This window comes from Panthera pardus, unplaced genomic scaffold (genome assembly GCF_024362965.1).
Source record: "Panthera pardus isolate Hobbes unplaced genomic scaffold, ASM2436296v1 HiC_scaffold_26, whole genome shotgun sequence".
Classification (NCBI taxonomy): Eukaryota; Metazoa; Chordata; class Mammalia; order Carnivora; family Felidae; genus Panthera; species Panthera pardus.
Genome location: NW_026526832.1, coordinates 32,403,185 through 32,431,084, shown reverse-complemented (window position 1 = coordinate 32,431,084; position 27,900 = coordinate 32,403,185). Strand labels below are relative to the sequence as shown.

At 51.3% G+C, this 27,900-nt stretch overlaps 1 protein-coding gene across 4 annotated transcripts in view; it reads left to right on the top strand.

Moving 5' to 3' along the window:
* LPIN1 (lipin 1) overlaps nt 1-27,900 on the top strand; it is a 129,292-nt gene that overhangs the window by 58,527 nt on the left and 42,865 nt on the right. For 2 of the 4 annotated variants that reach the window (XM_019451692.2, XM_019451706.2), the window contains 5 exons: nt 16,249-16,449; nt 17,194-17,289; nt 20,898-21,205; nt 23,047-23,172; nt 25,507-25,614. In XM_019451692.2, coding sequence (XP_019307237.2) covers nt 16,249-16,449; nt 17,194-17,289; nt 20,898-21,205; nt 23,047-23,172; nt 25,507-25,614 — 839 coding nt within the window. Of the gene's footprint in view, nt 1-16,248; nt 16,450-17,193; nt 17,290-20,897; nt 21,206-23,046; nt 23,173-25,506; nt 25,615-27,900 lie in introns of those variants that run through there. The other 2 variants (XM_053891149.1, XM_019451709.2) reach the window with 2 other exon arrangements.

The following is a 27,900-nucleotide window of genomic DNA, read 5'->3' as shown; positions in this document are numbered from 1 at the left end:
TTTGGAACGCTTTACCTGGCTACCGCGACAGCTGATGCACGCCCCCTGAATTCCGAGGCTTCGGGAACAGGTCAGTCTAGCCCGGTGAATTAAAATATGGGACTGTGGCTTTGGGGAGGATCATCAGAAACGTGGCCTAAAGTGCCGTGCCCACAGGAAAGCTAAGGTGGGCGGCGCAGGAGGGGCTGGCGGGTGCCAGCCTTCTTCCGAGGGAGGAGGCTCGGATCCCCGAGGCCAGAGGGGCCCTGAAAGCAGCAGAGCCGCTCGCGCGTCACGAGGGCCCTCGCGCGGCCCCGTTCGCCCCGCCCCGTCCCTCGCTCCGCCCCCGCCCCGCCCCTCGTCCCGCCCCCGCCGCCGCGGGCAGTCCTCGGTGACAGCGAGCGCGCGGCGGACAGAGAGTGTTTGCATACAAAGAAGGCCACGCGCGCGGCGCCGCAAGGTGAGTAGACGCCTCCGCGCCGCCCGGTCGCCCAGCCCCAGGCCGAGCCTCGGAGGAGCTCGGGCCGCTACCGGGAGGGGCCGCAGCCTCGGCCGGCCTGGCCGGGCGGGGCGGAGCCCGGCGGAGAGTGGGCGCGCGCGGCGACGCCGGAGCCGGCCGGGGGAAGGTGGTGACCCGATGCCGGAGGACCGTGCTCGGTCCCCGCGGCCCTTTCTGGGGGACGTGGTTCGGGGCGAGAGGCGGAGAAACAGGCCCGGGGCCCGGCGGCCTCGCGAGCATCCCTCGGGCCTTGCCTTTGGGTCGCCCGCAGGGCTGACCTTGACCCGCCTGGCGGACCCCAGGGGCGGCCGGACCTCGCTCTGTCCAGCGACGACGGGTGGGTTCCATCCGTGTAGTGGGCAGCCCTGCCGTGCGCCCGGAACTTTTACGAAAATGTCCCCTGGGGCTTCGGATTCTTGCTCTGCAGTTGAGGAAACTGAGGCTCAGGGAAGTTGACCTACGTGCCCAAGGTCACACAGCTGCTAGGTGGCAGGTTGAACGGGGCTGGAATCTGGTTCTCGGATTACAGTTTGGTTCCTCCTCTGCCCGGCCTCTGTGCATCTTTCCTGCAGCCTATGGGTGCTAGGCCCAGTCGGCTCTATCACATGCCCCTGCGAATAATTTTATTTTGGGGAAGGCCAGGAACATGTAGGATGCAAAGTAGTGGCTTAGACATAACTCTAAGTGCCATAGGCTAGAGTGTAGACAGCTGGCACGTAATTTATGTGCAGAGTAGTCGCTGAAGAAACCAGATGTCAACCCAGTGTTTGACCACCAAACAGGAAACTTGAATTAAAAACAACGGATTAAGTCGGACAGTTTTTAGAACCTAATAGTTTCCCCAGGATAGTAGGAAGTATCTTGGAAAAGATGAGCTTGTAAAAGTTTTTTTTTTTTTTTTAAATCAGAGAAATGGCATGATGCATGCGAAATTTACAGTTTATCTTTTGTTCTATAATTTGGGTCTTAGGAATAAAAGTAAGTGAGGAATGGATAGTAATTGAGAAATTAAACACACAGTTTTTTTTTTTTTCTTTTTTACCCCACGTTGGAAGATCTGTTTGTTTTACAGTTCTGTATTTTGATAATTCTTCATATTTGTCAACATTTGTATCCTTATCAAGCACATTTGCTTATGGATGTGTGTTTTGGAGCTTTTATTCCTGTTTGGATGTAGGGCTGTGTGGTGTTGGGGAGGCGAGCCAGGCCCCTGGCAGAACTTTGTGGATCTGGAGGCACAGGGTGCCCGTGAGGAGGGCTGTTTGTAGGGTTGAGACACTTGTGCCCGATGCTGACCTCTGGGCTGCAAATCATCACTCTGGGCCCCCCCCCCCCCCTTCTCGGCCACCCCTCTCCTATTGTGAGTTGGCATCTCCTGGCTTCTCCGTCTTCTGGGTTCAAGGTCGCAAAGGAACCCACAGGGGACAGACTGATTTGGGCCAGCATTCAGATGGGGGGACAGGGGAGGGTTGTAGGGAGCTTTTTCCGGGGGAGACCTGGTGGGGCGGGCGGGGGTTGCATCATTTGGGGCCACTTTTGGAACACTTTCGAGAAACACCGAGAAGGCCGCAATCCAACTGGGACACTGGGGCTAGTGCCTTGACCTGTTTGCACCTCTGCATGACCAGGGCAGAAGAGTTTGGAGCTGTTGAGGTACTGATGAGGAACACACGAGGTCCAGGTGGATCCGTGGTGCACTGTCAGCACTGGGGCGAGCCCCCTGGGAAGGGTGAAGTCCCACTCTACATGTTCTTGAACTCTGACCTGGTTTATTATGGCGTAAGCCCACTCACCTAAAATCAGAATGGAATTTGTGAAACAATTCGGGCAAAGCCTAACTTAATTCTTTTTTTTTTTTAAAGGTTTATTTATTTATTTTTTAAAATTTTCTTTTTTAAGTTTATTTTTGAGACAGAGAGAGACAGAGCATGAACGGGGGAGGGGCAGAGAGAGAGGGAGACACAGAACTGGAAGCAGGCTCCAGGCTCTGAGCCATCAGCCCAGAGCCCGACGTGGGGCTCGAACTCATGAACCCCAACCGCGAGATCATGACTTGAGCTGAAGTTGGATGCTTAAGCGACTGAGCCACCCAGCCGCCCCAACCTAACTTAATTCTTAATTTCTGCAAGCCTCCAAGGGCCCATTTGCTGGCCATTTCTGAAATGGGAGCTTTCTAAGCTGTGAGTGGAAGGTCTGGTGAGTGAGGGGCCCAGCGTCTACTTTTGCACCTGGCAGCGGGTCCAGGGTCCAGTTCCCGGGACACCAGGGCCCAGGCCCCTTGACGAGGGGGGCACCAGGGCCCTGAAGGCAGCCCCAGCCTCCTGATGTGCCCTTGGCCGGGCCCCTCCTTCCTGCGTCCCCTACACTTCCCTGGGTGCCTCTTCCTCTTCCCTCCCCTCTCCCCCTCCCCACCTTTTATTCAGCAAATGAGAAGTGAGCCTGGGCTGGGGCTGGGCTGTGTGCAGCTGGGGTGTTGTGAAGAAGAGCTTCTGCCTCCCCAGAGCTCTGGGTCTGGGCATAGGCCAGTATTTGTCACAGCACCGTTGGTGACCCACTGGTCCTAAAAATCAGTTTCGGTGGCCCACAGACATTGAAAAAAAGTGAAGTAGGACAGAAAAGAAGATAGATACTGTTTTGTGGAACTTGTTTTAGCTGTGGGGTGTGTGTGTGTATGTGTGTGTGTGTGTGTGTGTGTGTGTGTGTTTGCGGTCCAGTGGAGAGAGGGAAGATGGGGGTGTGGGTGTGGTTGTGTGTGGGGGGGAGGGACCGCACCACCCAGCACTGGCTTCCTCCTGGCCCACAGAAGTCCCTGCTTGGGGGGCGGGGAGGATGTGCCCAGGGTGGCCGTGCTTGTGCACTGCCCCCGCTGAGACGTGGGGAGGAAGGAAGGGAGCAGGCCGGCCCAATCTGGAGAGGAGCAGGGAGCTTTTCATGCCGGTGATCATGGCCACATCTCTCAACCCACCGACCAAGTTTTGTGATTCTTCCGAGAACTTAGAACTTCTTGCTGGTACTGAATGCTGGGGTTTCCAGAGCAAAGCAACAGGCGGTTAGAACGGTCGTGGCTCTGTGTCAACTGCTCCCCGAGTGTGAGGTACTCTGCATTGCTCACAAAGCCGACCACAGACCCTATGATCGAGACACGCCTGTTTGCTGGCTGCTTCTGGGACACCGTGAGCACATTTGCACCGCGCGCCTTGTTCCCGAAGGTCCCGCCCTCTCCTTGGATACGTGTACTTTCTCTTTTTTGGTGAAATCTTTGTCCGCATTCCTGGGTCTCCCTAGGCATACCCTTTGGTTTACAAACGACAGGATACAGTCAGTCAAGATCATGGGATAACAGGGCACAACCGCCCAACGAGACGTTCTCCTTGGCCACTGCTCTTGCCAAGGATTCTTGCCAGTGAATTCTACCTAATTACAGAACGCTGCTGCCCAACCCTGGGGTTGCCTTTGTGCTCAGAGTTGTGGACAGACAGAAATGTACTACCACCCTAGAGTAATACCCTTCTAATAGATCTGTGTGGATCTTAATCTACCACATTCTTTGGCCCAGTCTTTTTTGGGAAGGTGCGATGTAAATCGTTAAGGCATGAGCCTTAATTCAGAGTCGAGGAATCCTTTGTGGCTACAGGATTAGCGCCTGGCTTTCATTTGGTGTATGCGCTTTGCAGAGTACTTTAACGTGTACCGAGGACGACTAATCCCGTGAGGCAGACGACGACGTCAGTCCCTTTTTACAGATACGAAACTGAGGCTGGCAGAGAGGTTAGTAATTGGCCCGTGGGCACAGGTTCGTAGGACCCGGGATCTAACTGACACCAAGCACCTGCCTCCAGGACGCCTGCATTCTTATCCCCTGAGCTGTCGACGGCACATTTGAACGTCAGGTGATACTTAGCCCTTCCCGAACTGCTGGGGTGGAGTGGGTGGGTGTCCTACAGGGATAGAAGTCGCAAAGGCAGGACGTCCTTTTTGACCAACACACAGATGTAGACGGAGAGCATTTGGAGGTGCGTCAGGAGAGGAGGCGAGCCCCGTGCTTGGTCAGTGAGTCGAATGGTTAAGAGCCAGAGAGGATCAGGCTCTACGCCTGGAGCTGTCTTGCCCGGCACATGGGCCGCCCTGTAGTTTAGATGTCCCCGTCCCCTACTGTCTGGGCCTTTTGTGCTCCTTGGCAAGGACCCGCACGAACACTCATCACATGGGATTATAAGATCCGGGTGTTGCAAAATCCCAGCTGGGGAGGAGGAGCTGAGTGGTCGCCCTGTGACCTTTCTGACCAAAGCAGCTCCCCCCTCCCCCCCCCCCCCCACTGTGCCCTCATGTCTCAGCAGGTTCACTGACTGAGAGACCCTGACATTGAGTGGGCCAGGCTTTTCCATCCCTCACCCAGTTCTCTGACGTCATTAAGAATTAACGTCAAAGTAATACCTATGCGTTTAAAGAACACCCCCCAGAGGTGAGCCTGTGAACCTTATTTGGTGTGTAAATCCATCCAGAGTTTCTTTGGTTGTGTGCATCTCAGAATATGTAGGAATGTAATTCTTAAAAAAGCGGATTCATGTTATAAATGTTTTTGTCCTCTTTCACTCAGTTTATACCTTTTCATGTTAGTATTTGGGGAACTGCTCCCTTTGTGTGTGCATGTGTGTGGTTTTTGTTTGTTTGTTTGTTTTTAAGCAGTCGTAATGATCTTCTGATACATGGTTTATTTAACCAGAGTCCTAGAGATATTTAAGTGGTTTCTGATTTTCTAGATTACAGTCAACACTGCCATGACCGTTTGGTACATGGACCTTACAGAAGTAGGGTTGCTGGGGAAGTATGTGCATAAAATGGCAGATGGGGCCCCAATGTTCACCCCGCTTATTACCCACCAGCAGTCGGTGATCACTTGGTTTCCCCTGCTCTCACCAACCCTGGGGTTTTTACGAAATGCTCCAATTTTATACCATCTGAAAGACCTCCTTTGCATATCTTAAATTATGAATGGGGTTGAGGATCTTCTCATGTGTCATTGACCAGACGGATCTCTTTCTCTGTGAACCCTCTCTGTATTTTGTCCATTTGTTTTTCCATACAGTTAGCGTGAGGCCACCTTCAAGGACATTAAGATTCTAGAGATGGGTGGTTATGAACGGGTGTGGCCAGGGGTTTTGCATTTTGGCAGACGTTCCAAGAAAGCAGAGTGTCTTGGCAAAGTTGTGCGGTCTGGAGAAAGATTCTGTCGATTGTGGGTGAAACGTTGATTTTCCTGATGTAATAACTAGGCAAGAAGTTCCGAGACCTCCTGCTGACCACGCGTTAGCAACGGCTGCTTTTCTGGAACCACGTGAGACAGGCTGACTGATGCTTATGGGCATCTGTTGCGTGCCAGGAATTGTACAGAGTAGCTCCAGTGGGGGGCGCACCTGCCCGTGGTGGGGGGCATCGGAGGAGGAGAAAACTTCCCGGGCCTTTGCTCTATTTCCTGCAGGGTATTAGCACCCTCAATCCAGACACGCTCCGCACACGTGCCCCTCCCGCTGCGCCCTCCTTCCCGTGGGATCGCCTGGGAGCCGGCTCTCCGCTCCCTCTGGTCCTGCAGCTGAGCTGTGATGATCGCGGGCTCCGTGTGATCTGCCTTAATTCAGAAAGGGTCCTGGTGGGGGGATGCTCGGGCCAGCTGGCTTTTCCGCCTCATCACTTTTGTCAGCAGGTACTCGTGGTCCGACCTGCAAGCTTTTTAGAAGCATCTCCAGCTTTTCTGGCGAGTTTTCTTTCTGTGGTGGGGAGTGTTTCCTGATGGATGCTGGCATGCCAGTAAAGGCCCCGATTCGCCTTTCATCGGTATGGACACACACAGGACTTGACGCTTGTTCAAGAAGCTTCTCGCAGTGCCATGCTCAGTCCACAACTGGCAAGGGGGGAAGAGGTTGGCCGTGGAGAGTGCTGCCAGAGTGGTGGGGCAGGGGTGAAACATACGGGTCTCGACCTTGGGGCTGGTATTCTTTTCTCTGCCTTTTTTTTTTTTTTTAATTTTTTAAAATATTTATTTATTTTTGAGACAGAGAGACAGAGCATGAATGGGGGAGGGTCAGAGAGAGGGAGACACAGAATCCGAAGCAGGCTCCAGGCTCTGAGCCATTAGCACAGAGCCCGATGCAGGGCTCGAACCCAGGGACCGGACTGCGAGATCATGACCTGAGCCGAAGTCGGACGCTCAACCGACTGAGCCACCCAGGCGCCCCCTTTTTCTCTGCCTCTTGACCTTGGGGCTGGTATTCTTTTCTCTGCGTCACACTACCACCCAGTCACCCCTTCCTTTTTGTCGTTTATGTGTAACTTATCACTCCTGCTGATTGATAAATATCAATTCACCAGGCTCTGAAAAAAGACTTCTGTGTGGTTAATATAAATCACAAGAGGCAGACACGCTATTTATAAGCCAGTGTCATTTTCTTGCAAGCCTTATTAGTCATGAGACCGTTTTTAGGATTTCTTAGAAATTGTCTTTTTTTTTTTCCCCCTTTTTTTAATGCTTTGGGTGAAAATGCACCCTCAGCTCCTAACCTCCCAGGTGAATGTGATCTTGGGCAGCCCCAGCTGCAGCCCAATGTTTGTGTTTTCACAACGAGCTGGTCAGGTTTGGATCCTGGACACGGAGACAGAATGAGCTCAGAGTACAGCCCGGGTGGTGAATGGAGGCCCCCCGACTCCTCTGAGACCCGGCTGGGGTGCTGACAGCACCTTCCTCGCCTGTCAGGTGCAGGGGGCGCAGGGGGGTAGTCACGTAGCTGTCCTCACATGGCCTCAGGACAATGAAGAATGAGACATCCCCAGGCTTCAAGGACCTGTGGGGGAGAGAGCCCCAGGGAAGCACATTTGACTGTATCTTTGAGGAACCGCAGTCCTAACTAAAAGCCACATGACTTAAATACTACACAAGGGTGCTCACTCTCCAAGGCAAATTCTGCAGTTTTCAGAAAAGTCCTAAATGGGCATCCATATTCAGTTGTTAATTACTGAGCCAATTAAGATCTAAGACTTCCAGCTTCTCGGGGTTCCCCGGGTGGCTCAGTCGGTTAAGCGTCCGACTCTTGGTTTCGGCTCAGGTCATGATCTCGCGGTTTGTGGGTTCGAGCCCCGTGGTGCTGACAGTGTGGAGCCTGCTTGGGATTCTCTCTCTCTCTGCCCCTTTCCTGCTCACACACATGCTCACATGCAAATAAACTTCAAAAAAAAAAAAAAAAAAAAAAAGAAGGACTTCCAGCTTCTCAAGGACAGGGCTTAATCTTACCTGGTGTCAAACTCAGAGCCAGGTACACGGCGAGCATCTGCGTCCTCTCTGCCTCGTGACAGGAGGAATGATCCGTGTGTGTGTGTGTGGGGGGGGGCGGTATTGGTTGGTCACTCACCTGTCCTCAGAGACACCTTTCTGACATTTAAGGTGGATCAGGATAAAAGGAGGAGGGGGCGATTTTATCCGTGGGTATTCAGACTTGACCAGTAAAATCTTGCCCCTTTTCTCCTTGAACTCAAACGGAAGGAACCCCTTTCTGGGCTCCCGCTTCACCTGTGTGCCCCCCACCCCCGCCACCGCCCCGGGACATGGCAGAGGGTGAGGCTGGCCTGCTGCTCCTGGACCGACTGGGAAGCACAGGTGTATCTGTGGAGCAAGCGGACCAGTCTCCCAACCGGGCACCAGCTTAGGAGAAGGCAGTGACCTACTAGGACGGACCGCCGTGGGGAGCTCTGGCCTCACCGTTGGAGAAGGGGACATATTTGCATCTACTGCGCCTTATAGCTTCCTGCATATGTCCCTTGAAGTCTGCGTGTGCGTCTCTGTACAGAGATACGACTGTCCAGTGTTTTGGGAGGTTTGTAGGGTGGTCCCAAAGTCGGATACAGACTTCTCCTGGATTCGAATGCTCCTTCCGCCCCTTCCCTGCATCGGGACCCAGAGCAACTTACATACATAAACTCCACAGTTCAGTTTCCTTCTCTGCAAGATGGGAAAACTCTTGTTTCGCACCATTGTGAGGAAGGGATACGTAGTTTAAACTCTGTTATTATCGCCGTCTGGACAGCGTACCAGCCTTCATGGTAGGTGACAATGGACTGTGGTTTGTGCCACGGCGGTTCACTGCTGTACTGTCTTTGCCTGGTGTCGCCAGTACATTCTGGGTATTTAGGAGCCTCTCAGGTGGTTCTCCTTTGGCCAAAGTAGCTGGCAGGCTGGGGGCTGATTAAATTGTCAGTGTCCGTTGGCCCTTGAGAGCAGCAGTTCTGTGTCCGGGTAGAACCTGCTGCTGCTCAGAGGAACAGGAGCCCAAGGCTTCACCCCAGGCTGATGCTGGGTCGGTTCCCAGTCACGAAGCTCCCGGATGTACCGTGAAGCCAGATTCCACAGGTGTTCCTTGGGCACCTGCCACGACGATGCGTGTTTGGCCTGTGTGCGCGGGCAGTGGGTCAGGGGCAGGCTGGTGCCAGGAAATGATGAATCATTCTGTGGGGGAAAATGCTAGAGAAGTCTTCCGACAGAAAGAAAGGTGTTTTGACCTTCTAGTCCTTGAGGGCCGTGGGGGAAGGCTTAGAATTTACCTCCCAGGAGACCCTGAGATGAGGTAGCTGAAGAGGGTGTAAATGGCGAAAATACCCCATTGAGAGCCAACCGCAGAGTCCGACTGGTCTAGTGACTTGCTCAGGGAGGTAGTGACAATGAGTCACGTTTGCCACCTGTCCTCTAATGGCAGAGGGTTTTCCTAAGTTATCTTGTTTCATGCTCATGATGGTGAGGTTCCATCAGAGATGTGGTGTTAATACCTTACTCCCAAGCACAGAGCTCACAAATTTTGCAGGGGGACAATCAAGTCCGACCATCTGACCCTATATTTTGTGCAGTTCCTAGCAGTTCCTATTTCTCAGACTTTGTCCTTTTTTTTTTTTAATATTAGAGAGAGAGAGAGAGAGAGAGAGAGAATGCGAGCAAGACAGGGGCAGCGGGGGAGAGAGAGAATCCCAAGCAGGCCCCATGCTCCACGTGGAGCCCTCCGCGGGGCTCGATCCCAGGAACCGTTCCTACCTGAGCCGAAATCAGGAGTCGGACGCTCAACTGATTGAGCCACCCAAGTGCCCTTGTTTTTCAGACTCTTCTCCTTCCTGTGTCATGGCCTGTTTGTGGACAAGAAATGTCTTAAGAGCCTGTTATTTGAATGCATTTGCAGTGAATTTTGTTTGCAGCATTGTCTTCATGAACTTTATGTACCTGGGAGCCCACAATTCTCATTCTTTATTTCTTCTTGTTTGTAAATTTTAGCACTTTCCCCCTCATTCCCAGGGTTGTCAGGCTGCTGCAGAGGTGATCTGCCTGGGTGGAATGTTTTTGTGATGGGACAAAACGAACAAACAAAAACAACCCAAACCCCTACCCCCCCCCACCCTTGGTTTCTTGCTTGGAGTGAAGACTTGATTTCATGGTGTTGCCGCGAGCAGGTCACAGAATCATCAGGTTAGAGCCCCATCAAATTCTTGAATTCTCTCCACAACGTTTTTGCCACCTGGTGGTTTAGACTCTTTGGTGAGACCACCACTGATGGTGAGCTCAGTCCCTCTAATGAGCCAGTTTCCTTAGAAGCCTGGTCTCACAGACTGTGCCCCCCGGCTCTGGGAAGTCCTGTCCGTAATTCTGACTTTAATTGCAATCTATGATCGTCTATACAGCACTGGGTACCCTGTCCACCGGGGCTGAATATTACGTGACATTTAGATCTGTTTTTCTAAAGCCACGCGGCCGATTTTCTTTAACTGGGCCTCACCCATTTATACCGGTTTCATGCACCGAGATTGGGAAGCAGCGCTACGTGGAGGAGAGCAGGGGAGTCTCGGGGTTCAACTTGGGCTCCCGCCCTCACTCTGCTGCTGGCCGCGCTACTCTGAGCGTCTCACCCACCTGGTGCCCTGGGTTCTGCATTAGAAATGGGGTAACTGGTGTTACCCATTGTTGTTGTTGTTTTTTTTTTTTGTCTTTTCGCTTTAATTTTTTTTAATGTTTATTTATTTTTGAGACAGAGACCCCAAATGTGAGCGGGGGAGGGACAGAGAGAGATGGAGACACAGAATCCGAAGCAGGCTCCAGGCTCCAGGCTCCGAGCTGTCAGCACAGAGCCCGACCCATGAGCCGTGAGATATGACCTGAGCGGAAGTCGGACGCTCAACCGACTGAGCCACCCAGGCGCCCCTATGCTTTTGGATTTTGTGTTTTATCTGTTTGGCTCTAATATAAGTACCACAGTAGTTTCTAATTTAGGGAAAACTGTCTGGAAAGACGTTATTCCCATAAGATTTCATAGCTTCAGAATATCTTCTGGAAAGCTAGAAGATGCCCTGTTTAAAAAAAAAAAAAAAAAAATATATATATATATATACACACACACACATATGTATATTTGTATGTATATTTGAGATGAAAACCACTAGACTTCACAGGGATTCGGTTTGGGGTGAGTAAGGAGCAGGTGTCTCCAGCGTGCCCCTCTGTCCCACTGGATGCGTAAGCATTTTGTTTTGTGTTTTTACAGGTGGTACTCGGGTTATGCTTGAGGTAGTTAAGATGCTTTGTTCTTCAAAACGTTCCCCTCGCTGCCCGACCCGGAGTGGTAGTGACCGTGGGGAAGGAGGACGGTAATGAGATTGACGAGCCGGTGAAGGGACGGAGTCCATCTCAGGCTGGCTGGTCTGGCTTCCTATCTTGAGGGAAATCAATTTACCTTCTTCCTTGAGCCCTTTCACTTTGAACAGATCCGAGGAAGTGAGATTGGCGTCCAGCTCGTCTGTTCTTGGGTTCGCCCAGTATTTGCCCAGCGCTTATTTAGAGGAAATCCTGGAAGAGGAGAGATAAAGAGCCATGGACCAACCCCCCCCGCCCCCCGACTTGCCTGCACCCCTCACTCAGCCAAGCAGAAGCCGGGGGTGAACCGGGCGCCCCCCTCCTCCCCTGAAAGGCTGTCCCGTGCCTCCTAGGTCCAGGCAAACATTATTCATCTTCCTGAAATGACTTCTGGTTGGTACAGTGTTCTCGCTCACCCCCTTTTAAAATTGTGGTGACGTACACGTCACAGAAAACGGGACTGTCTCAGCCATTTGCAGGTGTGCAGTTCAGAACCTTCGTATGAGGACTTTCACCCCGTTGGCGCGTCTATCCCTCCCTCCAGCTCCAGCTTTTGTTTCTTACTGACTCCCCTTCCCTCCTCCCTGAAGCCGAGGGTAATAATCACTCTTCTACTTCCTGTTTCTAGGGATTTCCGTGCTCTAGGGACTTTATGTGGGCGGAATCGTACATAAGGCATTTGACCTTATGCGATTGGCTTATTTCACTTAGCGTGAAGTCCTCAAGGTGTATCCACGTTGTAGCGAATATCAGAATTGCCTTCCTTTCTAAGGCTAATACCCCATTGGGTGTATACACCACATCTTGTTTATCTGTTCATCATCCATCAAGGGACACTTGGGTGGTTTCCACCTCGTGGAACCATCGAGATAACGCGTCTGGGAACGTGGGCGTGCAAGAATCTCTCTGAGACCCTGCTTTTGGTTTTTGGGGATCTGTACGTAGAAGTGGAATGGCGGGGTCATATGGTAATTCTGTTTTTAATGTTCTGAGGAACTGTGTTCTGTACTGTTTCATACACCGCGCCGCACCGTTTCGCATTCTGACCAACAACACACATAGATTCCAGTGTCTTCCCAACCTTGCCAACCCGTGTTTTTCCCGTGTTTCAGATAGTATTCGTCCAAGCAGTCCCCTTCCTAAAAGATTCTCCGTGGTTGGTTAAGACAGTCCCTGTAGACACCGAGGAGCATATTGCCAGGTGGGGCCACGAACCTGTCATTTGCTGAGAATTATGGAACAGGCTCCCTGCTTCCAAATGGAGATATTTTCCGATCGGCAAATACGTTATTCAATAGAAGGGGCAGCTGAAGATAGCAAAGTAACTTCCGGTTGTTTGTGGTGGGAAAATTACACCACGCACGAAGGGAAGATCGCAGGACCAGGAATCAGGCTGTCGGGGTCCCGCTCCGTCTCTTGGAGACGGGGAGCGCTGCCTGTCACCTTCCGTGTCTGGGCTTCTTTCTGTCAAACGAGGTGTCGGAATAACAACCCAGGGTCCTGCCACCTTCGAAATCTTCAGATTCTGCACAACAGCCTTGAGTTTGCTCGCTGACACGGGGGAGGGAAGCTTTGTTCTTGAGGATGGGAGAGCAGAGCACCATTTAGTCTGAATTATTGAAGATGCCCTTTCAGGCTTTATCTTCAGGCCATCGGACCTCGCAGGTCACCCAGGCAGATGTCCTCGTCTCACAGATGAGGAGCTGGGATGCCGACATGTGGGAGTACCATCCAGTTACGAGCATTCTCTTTGTTGGGAATACGGCATGCTGGCCGGTGGGTCCCCGGCCGCATGAGCAGGGGCAGGGGCTGGGGCGCGGGTTGGGGGCCTCGATGCAGGGAGGCAGTCGCCTGTCCCTCAGGGACCAGCAGGGCCCACGGCTGAGGGTGATGAAGCCGGAAGGGGCCAGGGAGAAGGGAGGGGGACTGACAGAACCAAATCAGAGGTCGCCTCCGAACCCAGGCCTGTGACCTTGGGCATTTGCCTCGTTGCACCTTTGCTTGTCCTTAAGTTTCCTTGTCTGAAAGGCCTCGTGTCTATGGCGCTGTTGTGAGAATCACTCGAGCACCTGGTCATGTGAGAGAAATCGTACAAAAATGTTCATGCTGCTTACACTTGGCTATAGAGTTAGAGGTTTACCCCTCTCGGTGAGTCCTGTATGTTAAACTCTACATTGAACATCGAGGTGGTGCGTTTTTTTTTTTTTTTTTTTTTTCGGTAAAATGATTCCCTAGAAGAAATATCAGGGTTCTTGGCCCTGGCTGGCTCCTGCGACTCTCGATCTCGGAGTCATGAGTTCGAGCCCCACCTTGGGCATAAGGCTTCCTTAAAAAAAACCCTTTAAGAGAACAAAACAGATGAACCTAAGGGAAGGGAAACAAAAATAATATAAAAACAGGGAGGGGGGCAAAACAGAAGAGACTCTTAAATATGGAGGACAAACTGAGGGTTGCTGGAGGGGTTGTGGAGGGGGGATGGGCTAAATGGGTCAGGGGCACTAAGGAATCCACTCCTGCAATCATTGTTGTACTATATGCTAACTAATTTGGATGTAAATTATAAAAAAAAAAAAAAATGAAAATGAAAAAAATAAAAATAAATAAAATCTTTAAAAAACAAACAAATAAAAAAACCCTAAAACAAAACCAAGATGTATCAAGGTTCCAAGGAGTCCTTTTTTTCCGCATTGTTCATCTCCAGGAACGGTCCCCTCTCCCCTGTTACACGAAGTCAGTTAGCTTGCACGGCTACACAGATTTAGAAATCATGCCGTTTTCTATTTTCGCGTCCATGTGACTTGGGTTAGCCGTGGGTGCCGGGCCGCGTCACGCAGACCCCGTCTAAGGGAGGCTGGCCCGAGCGCGTCTCCGCATGTGTGCACGGAAGGGTCTGCTCGTCTCTTTCTGGGGGAGACGGGTGGTGGCGATCAAGAGGGTGCCACTTAAAATTGTACAGTGAGCCAGTCGGGGCCTTCTTGCGCTCTTTTCTCTGGAGGTTTTGTTCATTGCTGTTGGGGTTCTGGCCTGTTCTAAGTTGGCCCTAAATCAACAGTTCGTGTTTGCCCCCTGCCTGCAGGGTGTTTGGCCAGCCAGCATTGAGCCTCGGTTTCCTCATTTGTAAAGCGGGGGGTTGGGGTGCTGCTCTCACTTCCACACGTCACAGGAGTTGAGGTGAGGCTTATGAAAGGTAGTTTTTGGTTTTTTCACTTGAAAAGAGAAGGCTTGGTCCTTAGCCTCCGGGACAATCTGGCTTCGCCAAGTGACAGGAAAACCCCAGGGCTAAGTCAGGGACACATCAGGGCGAGAAAGTTCATAGAACCGAACTGCGCAAACAGGTCAGGGACAGGCGTGCGTACTCAAGGTCGTGGTCGCCGGGATCATTGTCAGGGACCCGAAGATGGGTGGGCTCAGCGTGGTCCCTCACACCCCCATGGAGGGCGGGTGGTCACCTTGACGAATCGGGGCGTGATGGGTGGGAGGGAGGGTGAGGTCGTGGGGTCCAGCGATTGGAAGTCAGAACGTGCAAACCCTCCATGCTCAGGTGGTGAAGCCACGTGGCCTCAGGAGGCCCGGTCAAGTGCACAGAGAGGAGAGGGGAGCGCAGGTTTGACCGGGCCTTCGCTTGAGGTCAGCAAAGCCGGGGAAGAAGGGACCCGCAGGCTGGCAAGAAGGGAGCCCCAAGGGAGCTGCATCCTGAGGACAGGTACCCCGGGTGGGGGTGGGGGGGGGGGGCGCAGTCACCTCTGAGAGCCCGAGGCCCGGGGAGGCAGAGCCAGGAGGAGTGGATGGCAGACGACGGCTGCAGGGTTGGCTCCCGAGGGCTGTGGGCCAGTCTGTGAGTCACATCGGGGCACGCGACGGGGCCAGACCGTGGAACCGGAGGGTGGGCTTTGCCGAGGTGGGCAGGTGGGCCGCTGAGGACCAGCACTGAGGCGGCCGTGGAGCCCGAATATGGCACCAGCTCACGGCCGGGCCCCTGGACCCGAGCACGTCCGGCTGCCTCTTCGTGGCCTCCTTTCGGGCCGGAGTCTTGTCTGCACCATCATCAGCAGCCGCCACTTAGTCTTCCAGCCTCTGGCTTTTTCTGGCCAGTCTGCACGTCATTATCATGACACTCACTTGAAATCATGGATCGAATCATCGTTTTGTCGTTCCCAAATCTGCGGTGGCTTTGCGTTGCCACCTAGAAACGTCCGGACCTCCCAGCGGGGCTCAAACGCTCCATCTTTTCCCTGCATGTCCTCTGTCACGGGCACAGCACCCCCTGCAGGGCTCTGGTCCACCCTTTCCCACCTCCCTGCCCTGGCGTGGCCCCTCCGCCTCCCTGGGTCATGGCCCTTAGCGTCTGCCTAGAACAGACATAGCAGTGACATATTCTAGTTCCTTGTGTTTTACTTCTGTCGCCCCCATGAGCCTGTGGATCCCTTCAGGGGACAGGGACTTGGTCTTTTTTATCTCTGCGTCCCCGCCACCAGGCCCCTTGTAGAGGAGACACCCGGGTGTTTGCTGACCGGACTTCAGTTGATTAGCTGGGCAGACAAACCAAAGTGGTTCGGATGAATGTCTCCTGGAGTCATGGGCCAGAGTCAGATAGGCAGGCCAAGACCGGGATGGAGGTTGTTCTAAATAAAAGTCATTGTTTTTCCTTCTCAAGTGAAAACAGCCACTTTTTTCAACTCATATTATTGAATATCTGTTCTCTTTGGCATGGGGGGGGGGCGGGATAGATACGAAGAGGTAGCAAATACAGTCTCTTCTCGAGAGTCTTAAGATTTCGTGTGTAAAACCTACATGTGACGACAGAGTGAGGCTGGCAGGGGCCGTAAGGGTGCTGTAAGCAAGAACCGTAGGCCCAGAGGGGAAGAGCCCAGTGCTACCAGTTGGGGTTCCTGGGGCCGCTGCCGTGGAGGTTTGTGGGCTTGCTGACCGGGTCGGGGGTAGATGGATAGCGGGCTCATTCCGGTGGACCAAGATGATGTGAACAAGCTGTGAAAGTCACACGTGTAAACACATGTGTTTGACGTGACCATGAGCCCGTTTGGACTGACTCTAGAGAGATGGCCTTCTCTGAATTAATTGTTTGTGCGTCTGTGTGTGTGTTTGTGTCTCTGTTTTCCAGACTCAAACCATGAATTACGTTGGGCAGTTGGCGGGCCAGGTGTTCGTCACCGTGAAGGAACTCTACAAGGGCTTGAATCCTGCCACCCTGTCTGGATGTATTGATATCATCGTCGTCCGCCAACCCAACGGGAGCCTTCAGTGTTCCCCTTTCCACGTGCGCTTTGGGAAGATGGGGGTCCTGCGCTCCCGAGAGAAAGTGGTAAGAGCGTAGGACCCGGTGACCTGGGGTACAGTTTCTTTCTTCAGAGAAAAATCATCGTATTTCTGTCTGTACACAGAGCTTTGGACCTCTGGGATCATGGCTTCACACTGGAAGGGGCTGGTCACTGAATTGACAAGTATATTATCTCCAACTGTGGTGTTAAATTGCTCCAAAACGTAGTGGCAAAAACCAGCTACTTATTAAGCTCTTGGGTTCTGTGAGTCAGGAATTCAGACCGAGCGTGGCCAGGCTGGGGTTTCTCTGCCCTCTGCCATCTGGAGCCTCAGTTGGAGGACCCGCTCCAAAGATGCGGTCACTCACATGGCTGGTGGCCCCTCGGCTGGGCTCTCAGCTGAGAGCGTTGGCCAGAATGCCCACATGTGGCCTCTCCATGTGGCCTGGGTGGCCGCACGACACGGCGGCTGGATATAGGGTGAGCATCTCCAGAGGAAAGGAGCCAGGTGGACCCTGCCTTCTTCTGACCCGGCCTCGGGAGTTCCACAGAGCCACTTCTGTTGTGCTCTGCTTGCTGGGCACAATCGCAAGCCTTCCCGGGCTCAGGGTGGGGGGTGGGGGGCAAATAGACTCCACTTCCGATGGCAGAGAGCACGTCTGGGTGGATTGATTGAGGTTTGGAATTGTGAGATCCTTCGGGGATGTATGTGATTCAAATATGTGTATGTAGAGACACGGCATCCCCCATGAGGTTTCCTGTGGCGGTGGGGTGTGTTTTTCCTTCAGGTTGACATAGAAATCAACGGGGAATCCGTGGATTTGCACATGAAGTTGGGAGACAATGGAGAAGCGTTTTTTGTTCAAGAGACTGAGAGTGATCAGGTAAGGAAGGCTGGGAGGTCAGCGTTACTTCCTAGTTTTGAATTTCGAGCAGTGCTTATCTAGAGGACGCAGCGGAAGTTTTGTGGCGAAGTAATGCTCGTGCTGGGCGGTGTAGACCATCACGGCAGAGAAGGGCGGCTGTTTCCCTGTACCAGGGGTTTTTGCGCCAGACGGGTGGGTGTGTGCTATGTCCACACAAGGCTCACCGGTCCTGCTTCCGCGTGCCCACCGTGTCCAAGGAGACGGGAACCAAAGCACATCCAAGCTGTTGTCCAAAGCATACAGCTTTGACACTGGTGTGTCAAATCCCAGAGGGCTGACTGTTCTAATTTGTTTAGCGAGTGACCAAATCCCTTGCATTTTTTTAAAAAAATTTTTTTTTTAACGTTTATTTATTTTTGAGACAGAGAGAGACAGAGCATGAATGGTGGAGGGTCAGAGAGAGAGAGGGAGACACAGAATCTGAAACAGGCTCCAGGCTCTGAGCTGTCAGCACAGAGCCCGACGCGGGGCTTGAACTCACGAACCGCGAGATCGTGACCTGAGCCGAAGTCGGACGCTTAACCGACTGAGCCACCCAGGCGCCCCTCCCTTGCATTTTTTATTAAAGACTTTAACAGCTCTGTTAAGATACAGTTTGGGTACCAGATGATCTATCCATTTCTAGGATACGAGTCCGTGGCTTTCAGTATTGTCTCTTGTAAGGTACGTGCAACTGTCACCAGTCAATTTCAGGACATTTTCATCACCCCACAAAGAAACCCTGTACCCGTTAGCCGTTACCTGCCTATTCTCAAGCCCCCATTCCTGCCTGAGCTCTAAGCAACCACCCTGCCTTCTGCTGGTATAGGTTTTCCTCTTCTGGACTTCACACGAATTCAGTCTTACAACATGTTGTCTTTTGTGCCTGTCTTCGTCCACTTGGCATGTGTTCCGAGTTCATCCATTCTGTAGCCCGTATTGGCAAGATAACAGCCCGTTGTATCCATGTCCCCCATTTTCTGTATCCCTTCGTGCGCTCAGGGACACGTGGGATGTTTCTACCTTTTGGCTGTGATGAGTAATGTTGCACCTTCGTGTGGACATACGTTATCATTTCTCTCGGGTGTGTACCCAGGAGTAAACTTGCTGCGTCACGTAGCAACTCCGTGGTTAGTGTTTGAGGAACTCCCAGACCGTTGTCCAAAGCTCTGCGCCGTTTTACATTCCCACCAGAAGTGCAGGAGAGTCTTGATTTGTCCACATCCTCAGCAACACTTGCCGGCTGACCGATTCCAGCCGCCCTGGGGGGTGTGGAGGGGTGCCTCGATGTGGTTTGCATCTCCCTGATGACTAATGACGTTGAGCATCTTTTCACGTGCTTATTGGCCGTCTGTATATTTCCTTTAATGTCGATTTTCTAAGTTTATTTATTTATTTGGAGAGAGACGGAGACAGCGCAAGTCGGGGAGGGGCAGAGAGAGAGGAAGAGAGAGAATCCCAAGCAGGCTCCTCACTGTCCGCGCAGAGCCCGATGCAGGGCTCGTACCCACAGACCGTGAGATCATGACCTGAGCCGAAACCGAGAGCCGGACGCTTAACCGACCGAGCCACCCAGGTGCCCCTGTATATCTTCTTTAGAGAAATGTCTACTCAGATCTTTTTTAACTTGGGTTTTGGTCTTTTTATTATTGAGTTGTTGAGAGTTCCTTATATGTGCCTATTCGCTTCCTTGATGGTGTCCTTTGGAGCACAAAACTGAAATGTTGATGACATCCAGTTTATCTCTTTCCGTTTCCTTTTGTTACTCCTGCTTTCGGCGTCCTAGCTAAGCATCCTTTGCCAAGTCCGAGGTCGTGACGATTTACCGCTACGTTTTCTTCTAAGACAGACCACTTTTCAACGCTTTCCTTCATCGAGAGAGCCACCTGGAGGGATCCTGTCGTGATTCCTCAGTGCAATGCACCTAGACGAGTTCCTTTACAGGGAGCTAGCCGCTTTATGGGAAACGAGCAGATCTGGACAGCTCCAGGCTTTAACGCGAATGCCCGTAATTTCAGTTTCAGAGGAAAAGCGTCCCAGGCTCTGTCCCCACCCAAAGGTGTGACATGAAAGGAGGACCGGCGTCCTCATCCCATACCCTTCATCCCTTAATAACCCCAGGCGGCGGGGGAGGGGGGGGTTGGGAGGAGGGGCAGGACGGGGGAGTCCCTGCCAATCTTTACCTTCCTATTCAAAGGGAAGGCTCTGAGAAGCATTAATTCGGAATTGCCGATTCTTTCCATCTCAGATGGATACTTGCATTTTACGTTTCTGTTGTCCCTTAGCTCTGGACAGATTTTACACTGTGAGAGTTGAAGACGCGTTTGGGGCGAGGCTGTCGTGGAAGGGGCAGACCCGGGGGCCTGCTGTGCTGGCCTTGAGGGTGCCTGTGGGTGGGACGGGGCTTCGGAGGCCAGAGTGCGTTGTGCCCCTTATGCCTGCCTCTGGCGACCCCTAGAAGGCCGCCGGCAGTCCGGGAAGCCTGCGTCCCTCATCTCCGGATTGCCCCAGGATGCGGTCTCCCCCCTCAACCTGCGGCAGTCTGCCTCTCCCCTATCCAGCCTGTGGACCCTTCTTTGCTCTTAACCCCATCTCAAGGCCGTCCACATTTCCACTTTGGCCCACTGAGCGGCTGGCTGAGATGACCTCTCCCCTCCCAGCCCGAGGCTTCGGCCCTGAGATGTTCATTGTATATGTGCAGCACATCGGATGTTCTCTAAACCTCTTAGAGAGAGAGAGAGAGACAGAATCTGAAGCGGGCTCCAGGCTGTCAGCTCAGAGCTGGAGGCGGGGCTCGAACTCACCAGCTGTGAGATCATGACCTGAGCTGAAGTCTGATGCTTAACCGACCGAGCCACCCAGGCGCCCCTGTGTATGTTCTTTACTTCTTGTTACCGAGTGTCGCATAATAAATAAGTCCTTCGTTAATACAGTGATCTTTACAGTTTTTTAAAAACTGCCAAATCATTGTTAAACGACTGTTAAATTGACAGGCTGTGTGTTTTTCCCTTTTGCTTTTAAGAAGAGAGTCAGTATCGAATCATCAGCTATGTGCCAGGATGTGCTCTCTTTGTCGGCAGGTTTGGGGATGGCGGCTGTCAGGTGTTTTTTTCCTTTTTTTTTTTTAATTACTGTCATCTTAATTCAGTGCGTATGAAAAAATACATACACATTCTTTCTCCCTTTTGCACACAAGCATGCACGCACACACTTACCCACACTGAAATGCAAAATTGAGTCCAGATCCCAGGGTAATATAAATGCCTCAAAGCCCCTTTTCTCCTCTTTGCTTTAGATATTTCAAACACAGCCGGCTTTTGGTGGCCTGAAGTCACTAAGTACCTTGCTTTGTTACAATTAGGAAAACGCAGGATTCGGTACAAATGGCATGTAATGCCTCGTTGACTTTGTGGTCGGCTATCAGGTCTGGCCGCCGCACCCCCCCAGACGTGGCATCCAGCCGGCCTGCCCCGCGCGGCCCTCGCCAGGGGCGCTCAGGCTCCTACAGAGACCCTGGCCGGCCTTTGGCAGCATCCTGCTCCTTATGCCCAAATTCATGAGACTCTGAAAACGATTTTTTCCCGTAGGAAGTGATCCCCATGTACCTGGCCACGTCCCCTATCCTGTCGGACGGAGCCGCCCACATGGAGTGCCAGCTGAAAAGGAGCTCGGTAGATCGGCTCCGAACCCTGGACCCCAGCACGTCAGCCCAGGCCTCACCTCCCAGTGAGGCCCCTTCGAGCAGCTCTTTAGTGAAGAAGAGAAGAAAAAGGAGGAGAAAGTCCCAGCTGGACACCCTGAAAAGAGACGACAACATGAACACATCTGAGGACGAAGACATGTTTCCCATAGAGATGAGCTCCGACGAGGAGGCCGACCCGCCAGACGGTAGTAGGTAAGTGCTCTCAAGAGGCAGGACCTGTGTTCGAGTTGGGCGCGTTGACTTTTTAAGATGATTCTTACAAACTCTTTTTTTCCCCAGAATTCCTTATTCTTATGGTAATGTATTTTAGATGGAGTTTAAAACACATTTTTTTTTCAGTGTTTTTTAATTCGTTTTTGAGAGAGAGACAGAACGTGAGCAGGGCAGGGGCAGAGAGCGAGGAGGAGACACAGAATCCGAGGCAGGCTCCAGGCCCTGAGCTGTCAGCACAGAGCCCGACACGGGGCTTGAACTCGTGAACCGTGAGATCGTGACCTGAGCCGAAGTCGGACGTTTAACCAGCTGAGCCACCCAGGAGCCCCATTTTAGATGGAGTTTTAGAATTCTGTGGACCCAGCCTTAAAGTAGCATAGAGATTTGAGGCAGCTGATAATATCAGACCTCCTCCCTCGTCTGGTAACTTCGACCTCTAGGACAGAGCCAAAGAACAGAGAACTGAGCAAACTAATACTTCCTGCACCAAACCATAGTTTCAGAACCTGACCTGTGTACTCTTTATTTTTTTTATTTTTTTAATTTATTTAGCGAGAGAGAGAGAGAGAGAGAGACGCTGAGAGAAAGGGAGAGAGAGAGAATCCCAAGCAAGCTCTGCACTGTCTACGCAGGGCTCGATCCGTGAGATCATGACCTGAGCCGAAATCAAGAGTCGGACACTTAACCAACTGAGCCACCCAGATACCCCAGAACCTGCCTCCTCTTATCTGGACGCCGGTTGTGTTCCTGGCAGTCGGACTGGCTTCTAGCTAGGGCCTGATCTGTGATAGACTTCAGGTTACAAGTACGTGTAGAACATGGCCAGTTTTCCCTCCAGACAAACTTCCCCGTTTTCAATTTTGATTAGGCCCAAGGTTTAACGGTCATCTTGTTTGGCTTTGCTTTTGACAGTGCAGTGACATTGTGCTTCTGTGTGTTACTATGTTGGTGACGACCGCCAGTTTTCAAAGAGAAAAACTCCTTTGTAAGGGAGCTTGATGGTTCAGACTTTTATGTCATTCGGTATCATTTTTGATGACTGTTTTTGTGTCTTGTTAGCATCAACAAGGGATAAGGGACATCAGGCGTATCCCTCTGCTTCATTATTCAAAATAGGACGTTATTTTTTTTCTTGGCTAAAAATACAGGCAAATTGGCAATGTCCCTTTTCCTAACTATAGCCTCTAATCTGCTGCAGGCTCAGAAACTGATGGTTGGGCTTATTATAGTTGCCATGCCTGTGTGGCTTTTCATTCCAGAACTTGGTTGGTGATAGATACCTCAGGGAACAGCAAACATACGGACAGATGGCCTCCGCGTGAGTGAAATAGCGCCTCCTATTTTTTTAAGGAAGGCATTCTACCTGAAACGAGACAGATCTGCAATCATTTTGCAGTTACGAGATTCCTTTGGTCTCTATCACGTATTTGTTCTGCTGGATGAAGCATCATCCGTGTGTGGCCATTCAGTTATTCGGCAGCCCCACCCGTGCACAGCGAGACCTTGACAGCCTCCTGGGTCTCGTTTTGGTGTCACAGTGTATACAGCAGGCTGTGTAACCATCACACACGTCCGTCAGTCCAGGTGCTTGAATACAGTCACTTTACATTTGCAATTCGGCCAACGCACGAGACACATTTATATGTGTCTCTGTCTCACTTTTTCCCTCTCTACTGCCCGCAGTATACCCGGGTGGTAGAAGGAGGTCATGTTACTCCATAAACAATTTAGAGATAATCGGTATGAAATGGAAACTTGCCTTTAGTGTGAATCTATCACTTATAGTTCCTTGACTTTCGTCTTTTCTTTTTTTCCTCCAGAACTCTCCCTAATGATCTATCTGCATTCCAAGAAGAGGTTTCTAAGGAAAACCCTTCCCCCATCGTGACTTACCCTCAGTCAGCATCGTACCCTAATTCTGATAGAGAGTGGTCCCCCAGCGCAAGGTAGGTTGCTGGGGGAAAGCGTGTGCATTCGCGCACCCTCGTCCAGAGGATTTGAAGTCAGTTATAGGAGGTGTGTTTAATAAAAGAGTGAAGTAGACGTAAACAGTGAAAAAATGCAGTTTAGAGTAGGAGGTACGGATCAGGACCGAAAAAGGCCATGGGCAGACCATCAACTTCTATCTGATATCCCAGTCAAACTGCCATCGTGGCTCTGGGGTCCCCATAGGTGACGTTGAAGGAAAGACCACGTAAGTTACTCAGTGCTATGTGTCAGTGGGAGAGAACAGGTGACAGCCTTTCCTGACACTTAGCTCTCACTCAGATAAGGTTCAGGAGCACAGCTGTCGCTCCAGGAGCCCCCGAGGTGGTTCTGGGATGTTAGAATGATGCCCTGTCCGCATGCTTAATGCCTTCTGCCGAATTCAAGGATATTTATTTCCCTGAGAAGAAGTCTGAAGTCACCCTAGAATCCGGTATAAACTTGGAGGACCAGACCTGCTCCCTGTGCAGGTTGCCCTCCCGAAGACTCCAGAGACTTCTGTCAGTGCCAACTCAGAGAGCACGTGAGCCCGTCTGAGCACTTTTCAGAAGAACTGGGGAGGGGACAGATGGAAACCGTGTGTCCTCAGCAGGGATGGTCTCACCCCCACTGAGACCAAAAAATTGGCTCCTGGGCAGCAAAGACTTCTTAGATGTTATAACGGCTCGTGGCCTCTGAAGGGCCACAGCACATAAGCAGTTGCACAGTCTGGCCATGGGGCTGAAATTTCACGGTGGAGGGAGGGCCACTGGGGGAAAAAAGTCTCAAATGTGCGAACTGATGGCTTCCTTGGATCGTTCTTGTTCCTAATGTGTTGGAGGTACTTCTCGTTTCTAGTGAAAGTGTAGGAGCCCCTGTCACAAAGGCTTCCTGCCTCCCTGCCTTCCAGAGTCTGCGAAACACACTCCTGGTTCAAGTTTGACTAGAGTGACCTTGCTGATGCCACAGCACGGTCAGCAGCATGCACTGGGGTCGAAGTCACAGAAAAATAGATGTGTCCCATACCTGGTTTCCAGCCAGGATCGTGACAGTGAGTGTTAGTCACCAGGGTGGGGCTGGGGGGCCTGTGAGGCGTCCCTGTGGGGGTCTGTCTGCAGACCAGCCCCGTGCAATAGAAGCATAAGGCCAGCTCCGAATGTCATTTATAATAATCTAGGAGCCATCCTTAAAAGGTTAAAAGAAACTGATGAAGTTACTTTTTGTATATTTCCTTTGACCCAGCATATCCAAAACATCATCAAATAACTAGTTTTCAGAAAGTTATTGACGAGGTATTTCGCAATGTGTAAGATCATCGTGAATTTCACATGTGTGGACCATCTCAGTTGGGACGCGTCCTATTTCAAGCGCTAGGTAGCCACGTGTGGCTTGTGGCTGTCGTGATGGACAGTGCAGATGTTAGACCTTTCTGGAACCTCCTCCATTGTCCCCCTAGATCTGTGGAGATGAACCCTAAGGGAAAAGCATGGTACTTTAGAAAGAAAACTATGTGGAATACTTTAGAAACCACTAAGGGGTTGAAAAATCTGTTCAAACGCTCTACATTCATTTTAAGAATTTAAAAGAAGTGTTTTATTTTATTTTTTGTTTATTTTTGAGACAGTGAGTGAGCGGGGGAGGGATTGAGAGGGAGGGAGACAGAGGATCCAAAGCAGGCTCCAGGCTCTGTGTTCACAGCAGCGAGCATAATGCGGGGGCTTGAACTCACGAACCATGAAATCGTGACCTGAGCCGAAGTCGGTCGCTCAACCGACTGAGCCATCCAGGCGTCCCAAAACAAATGTTTTAAACTCAACCCTGGGTATGTTTCTCTGTCTCTCATGTTTTCCTGTCTGAATCCAGAACAGCGACCATGTCAGATCACGTGGGTCTGACTGCTGTCAAATGCAATTACAAATTAGGATAAATAGATACATTTCCATACTTGGAATTATGCATTTTCTTTTCTTTAAAGAGACAGCTGGCAGCAGAGATGATCAAGTCTTTGGTGTATGCAGCTTGATCAAGCACTAAATTCTGACCAGAGAAAAACAATCTTTTATGGGCAGAAGGATGAAAGAGAAAGTGAAATGAGTCTTTTGGCAGTTTCCTGTTCTTGTGGTGCAAAAAATTCGTGTTGATTTCCTAGTGATTTCAACAGCCAGTCCCCTAGTCCTCTGCGGTAGTCGGATGCCTAAGCATGTTCATTTTCTTGCAAATGTTATTGTGGAGAGTTAGTCAAAGAATTTATATGAAATGTAATTTAATTGACCTATGATTTTTCTTTCTTTTAATGTCTATCACGTGGTATCCAGCAGCCTGATAGATTGCCAAGGGACTGCCCCCCGCCTGGCAGTTGTGGCCGAGGGAGGCCTTTCTAGCTCTTGTCCTTCACAGCCTTCCCACTTCTATGCTTCGGAAAGGTAGAGGGGCTTTTTTCCCCACTTGGATGTCTTCCCTAATAAAAATTGTGCTCTAACTCTTACGTAAAAGTCTGTTTACCATTGACCAAATTACTTATGCAGAAAACCCGTAGAGGTCACGCAAGTGAAAATTTTGATCTAACGCTTACAAATCTATCCGACTAACCGAATTACTTATGAAGCAAATACACAGAGATGATTATTTTCCTTCGATGTTTTTAAGCATTTGTAGATTATTAGATGTTTTCTTCGCTACTAAATTTGATTCTCTGCGCATTAGTAGTGATTAAGCAGAGAGTCCTTCCTAATTTTGTGGAGTGCTGTGCAAAACAGAATAATGAAATAAAAGTTGGGAATATGATCCTTCTTTTGTCTCGAGGGTTGTTCAGCAAATAAGTTTATAAGATCTTTAGTATAGGGGAAGTTATTATAACTCCTTTAAATAGCTTTTTAGACTTCCTGAATAATGGAGTCATGTTTCCACAACATTTCTAGAATGGAATTTCAGAGACTAGCACAGGGGGATCTTAAGGTTTCGGATTTTATAGGTTTGTATATTCCTCGGATGCCGTGGTCTGCGATTTCGGCCTCCTTCCCTCCGTGTCGCCCATACTCGAAGCTACATGGTGGACCTACATGGCTTACTTTATAACCTTGAACGGCGAAGCTATGATTAAGTTCTATGTGGGAAACTGTTTTTCTTCGTGATTAAAGAATCAGGTCTCAGGAGGTGCTTTATTTGGGGGTTACACGTGCGGAGGAGAGACCATTTTAAAAAGAGTACGCTAAGCGGTGAACGGTTAAAACTGACTTGCCTAACTGGGGCTGCCAGAATCCTGAAAACTATTAACGTGGCTAATAAATAAATGCATTACTTACGAAGATCAGTCACTGACCTTGTAAGCCTCCTGCTTTGAACAACCCTTGATCTTGAAAGCCCAGTATGTGGTGGTGGGAAACTTTGGAGCCACCGTTCTTCTCATCAGTCACCCTCGGCGTTGGGAGTCTTCTCCCCGGTTCACCTTCTGGGAGCCTGGATCCCAATGCTTTGGACAAAGGCCGGTGGTGCCCACGTGCCGCCATTTGTGTGGCGTGTTGAGCGGGAGAGACGGGACTCCTAGCTTACGGCTTCCACGCCCGGTTTGGTTCTCTGTGAATGCGAATCTGCAGCCCTGGATACTTCTCGGGAAACCTATGGCTTGTGGCGTCCATCAGAGGATCAGAATATCAGGGATTTGGGAGTTGGTGCCGCGAGAGAACGGTGGTCAGCATCTGCCTTCTTCGTAGCGCAGGCGTTGGCAGACTGCAGCTGGTGGGGCCACCCGCGGCCCTCCATCCGTCCTCGGGGTGTTGTGGGCACGCGGCCAGTTCGTTCCCGCGTCGTCCGGGGCCGGTTTGGCGCCAAGGTGGCAGGATTGTGCAGTTGTGACAGAGACCGCGTAACCCACAAAGCTTGAGCCGTTTGCTCTCTGGCCTTTCCCAGACAAAATTTGCTGGCCCCCTCCTCCTCTAGGGCAAGTTCAGTGGCAAGGGCTTCACTTCGTTGAGCGCAGCGGGTAAGACAGTTCCGTGTTCCACGGACTTTGTAACAAAATAGAGATCATATTTTATGTGATAGAATCGAACAGCAGGAGCTTGTTACGCAGACGATGTGAGATTTGGGTGCAGTGGTGTTGAGGACAGGGAGCCGATCGCAGCGCGCTGTTTCTGTGATGACGATTGTGTAGGTACGCTGGCGGCCACGACATCCCCTCCACAGATCTCACGTACGTTGAATACGTAATTGTGGACACACCGGTGCCCGAAGACCATTGGCCCTTCGGAGAAAAACGTAATTGTAGGACCAGAGGGAAGCAAGAGAGGTAGGAGGGTGATGAGCACGTTACCCCTCAGATGTAGGGAGTGCTCCGGCTTCCTCTTGCGGGACCACTTCCCAGAGGGCAGAAGAGGGTGTGTTGGTGTATTGGGAGACGTGTCCCGTTGTATACACTCATCCAGTACACGTGCCGCTGAAATAGAGCGTGAGGGCTGATGGTTTGCTGGGCAGTGGGCGCCATGGGCAATGAACCAGCCTATGAGCACCTCAGTGTGAAATGGAGGAGGGAGAGAGAGTGGTTAGTCTGGTCCAGATGGCTTGATGACAGAGCTGGGGACCGATTTGGCCATGAAGGGTCCCTGTTGGTTTGATACAAGTTGGGTTTCGTCCATGACCGCTCCTCGTCCTGACGGGAAGGTGTATTCGGTTGGAGTTGAACTCGAGCTCAGGTCCGCGAGGCCAAGCATGGC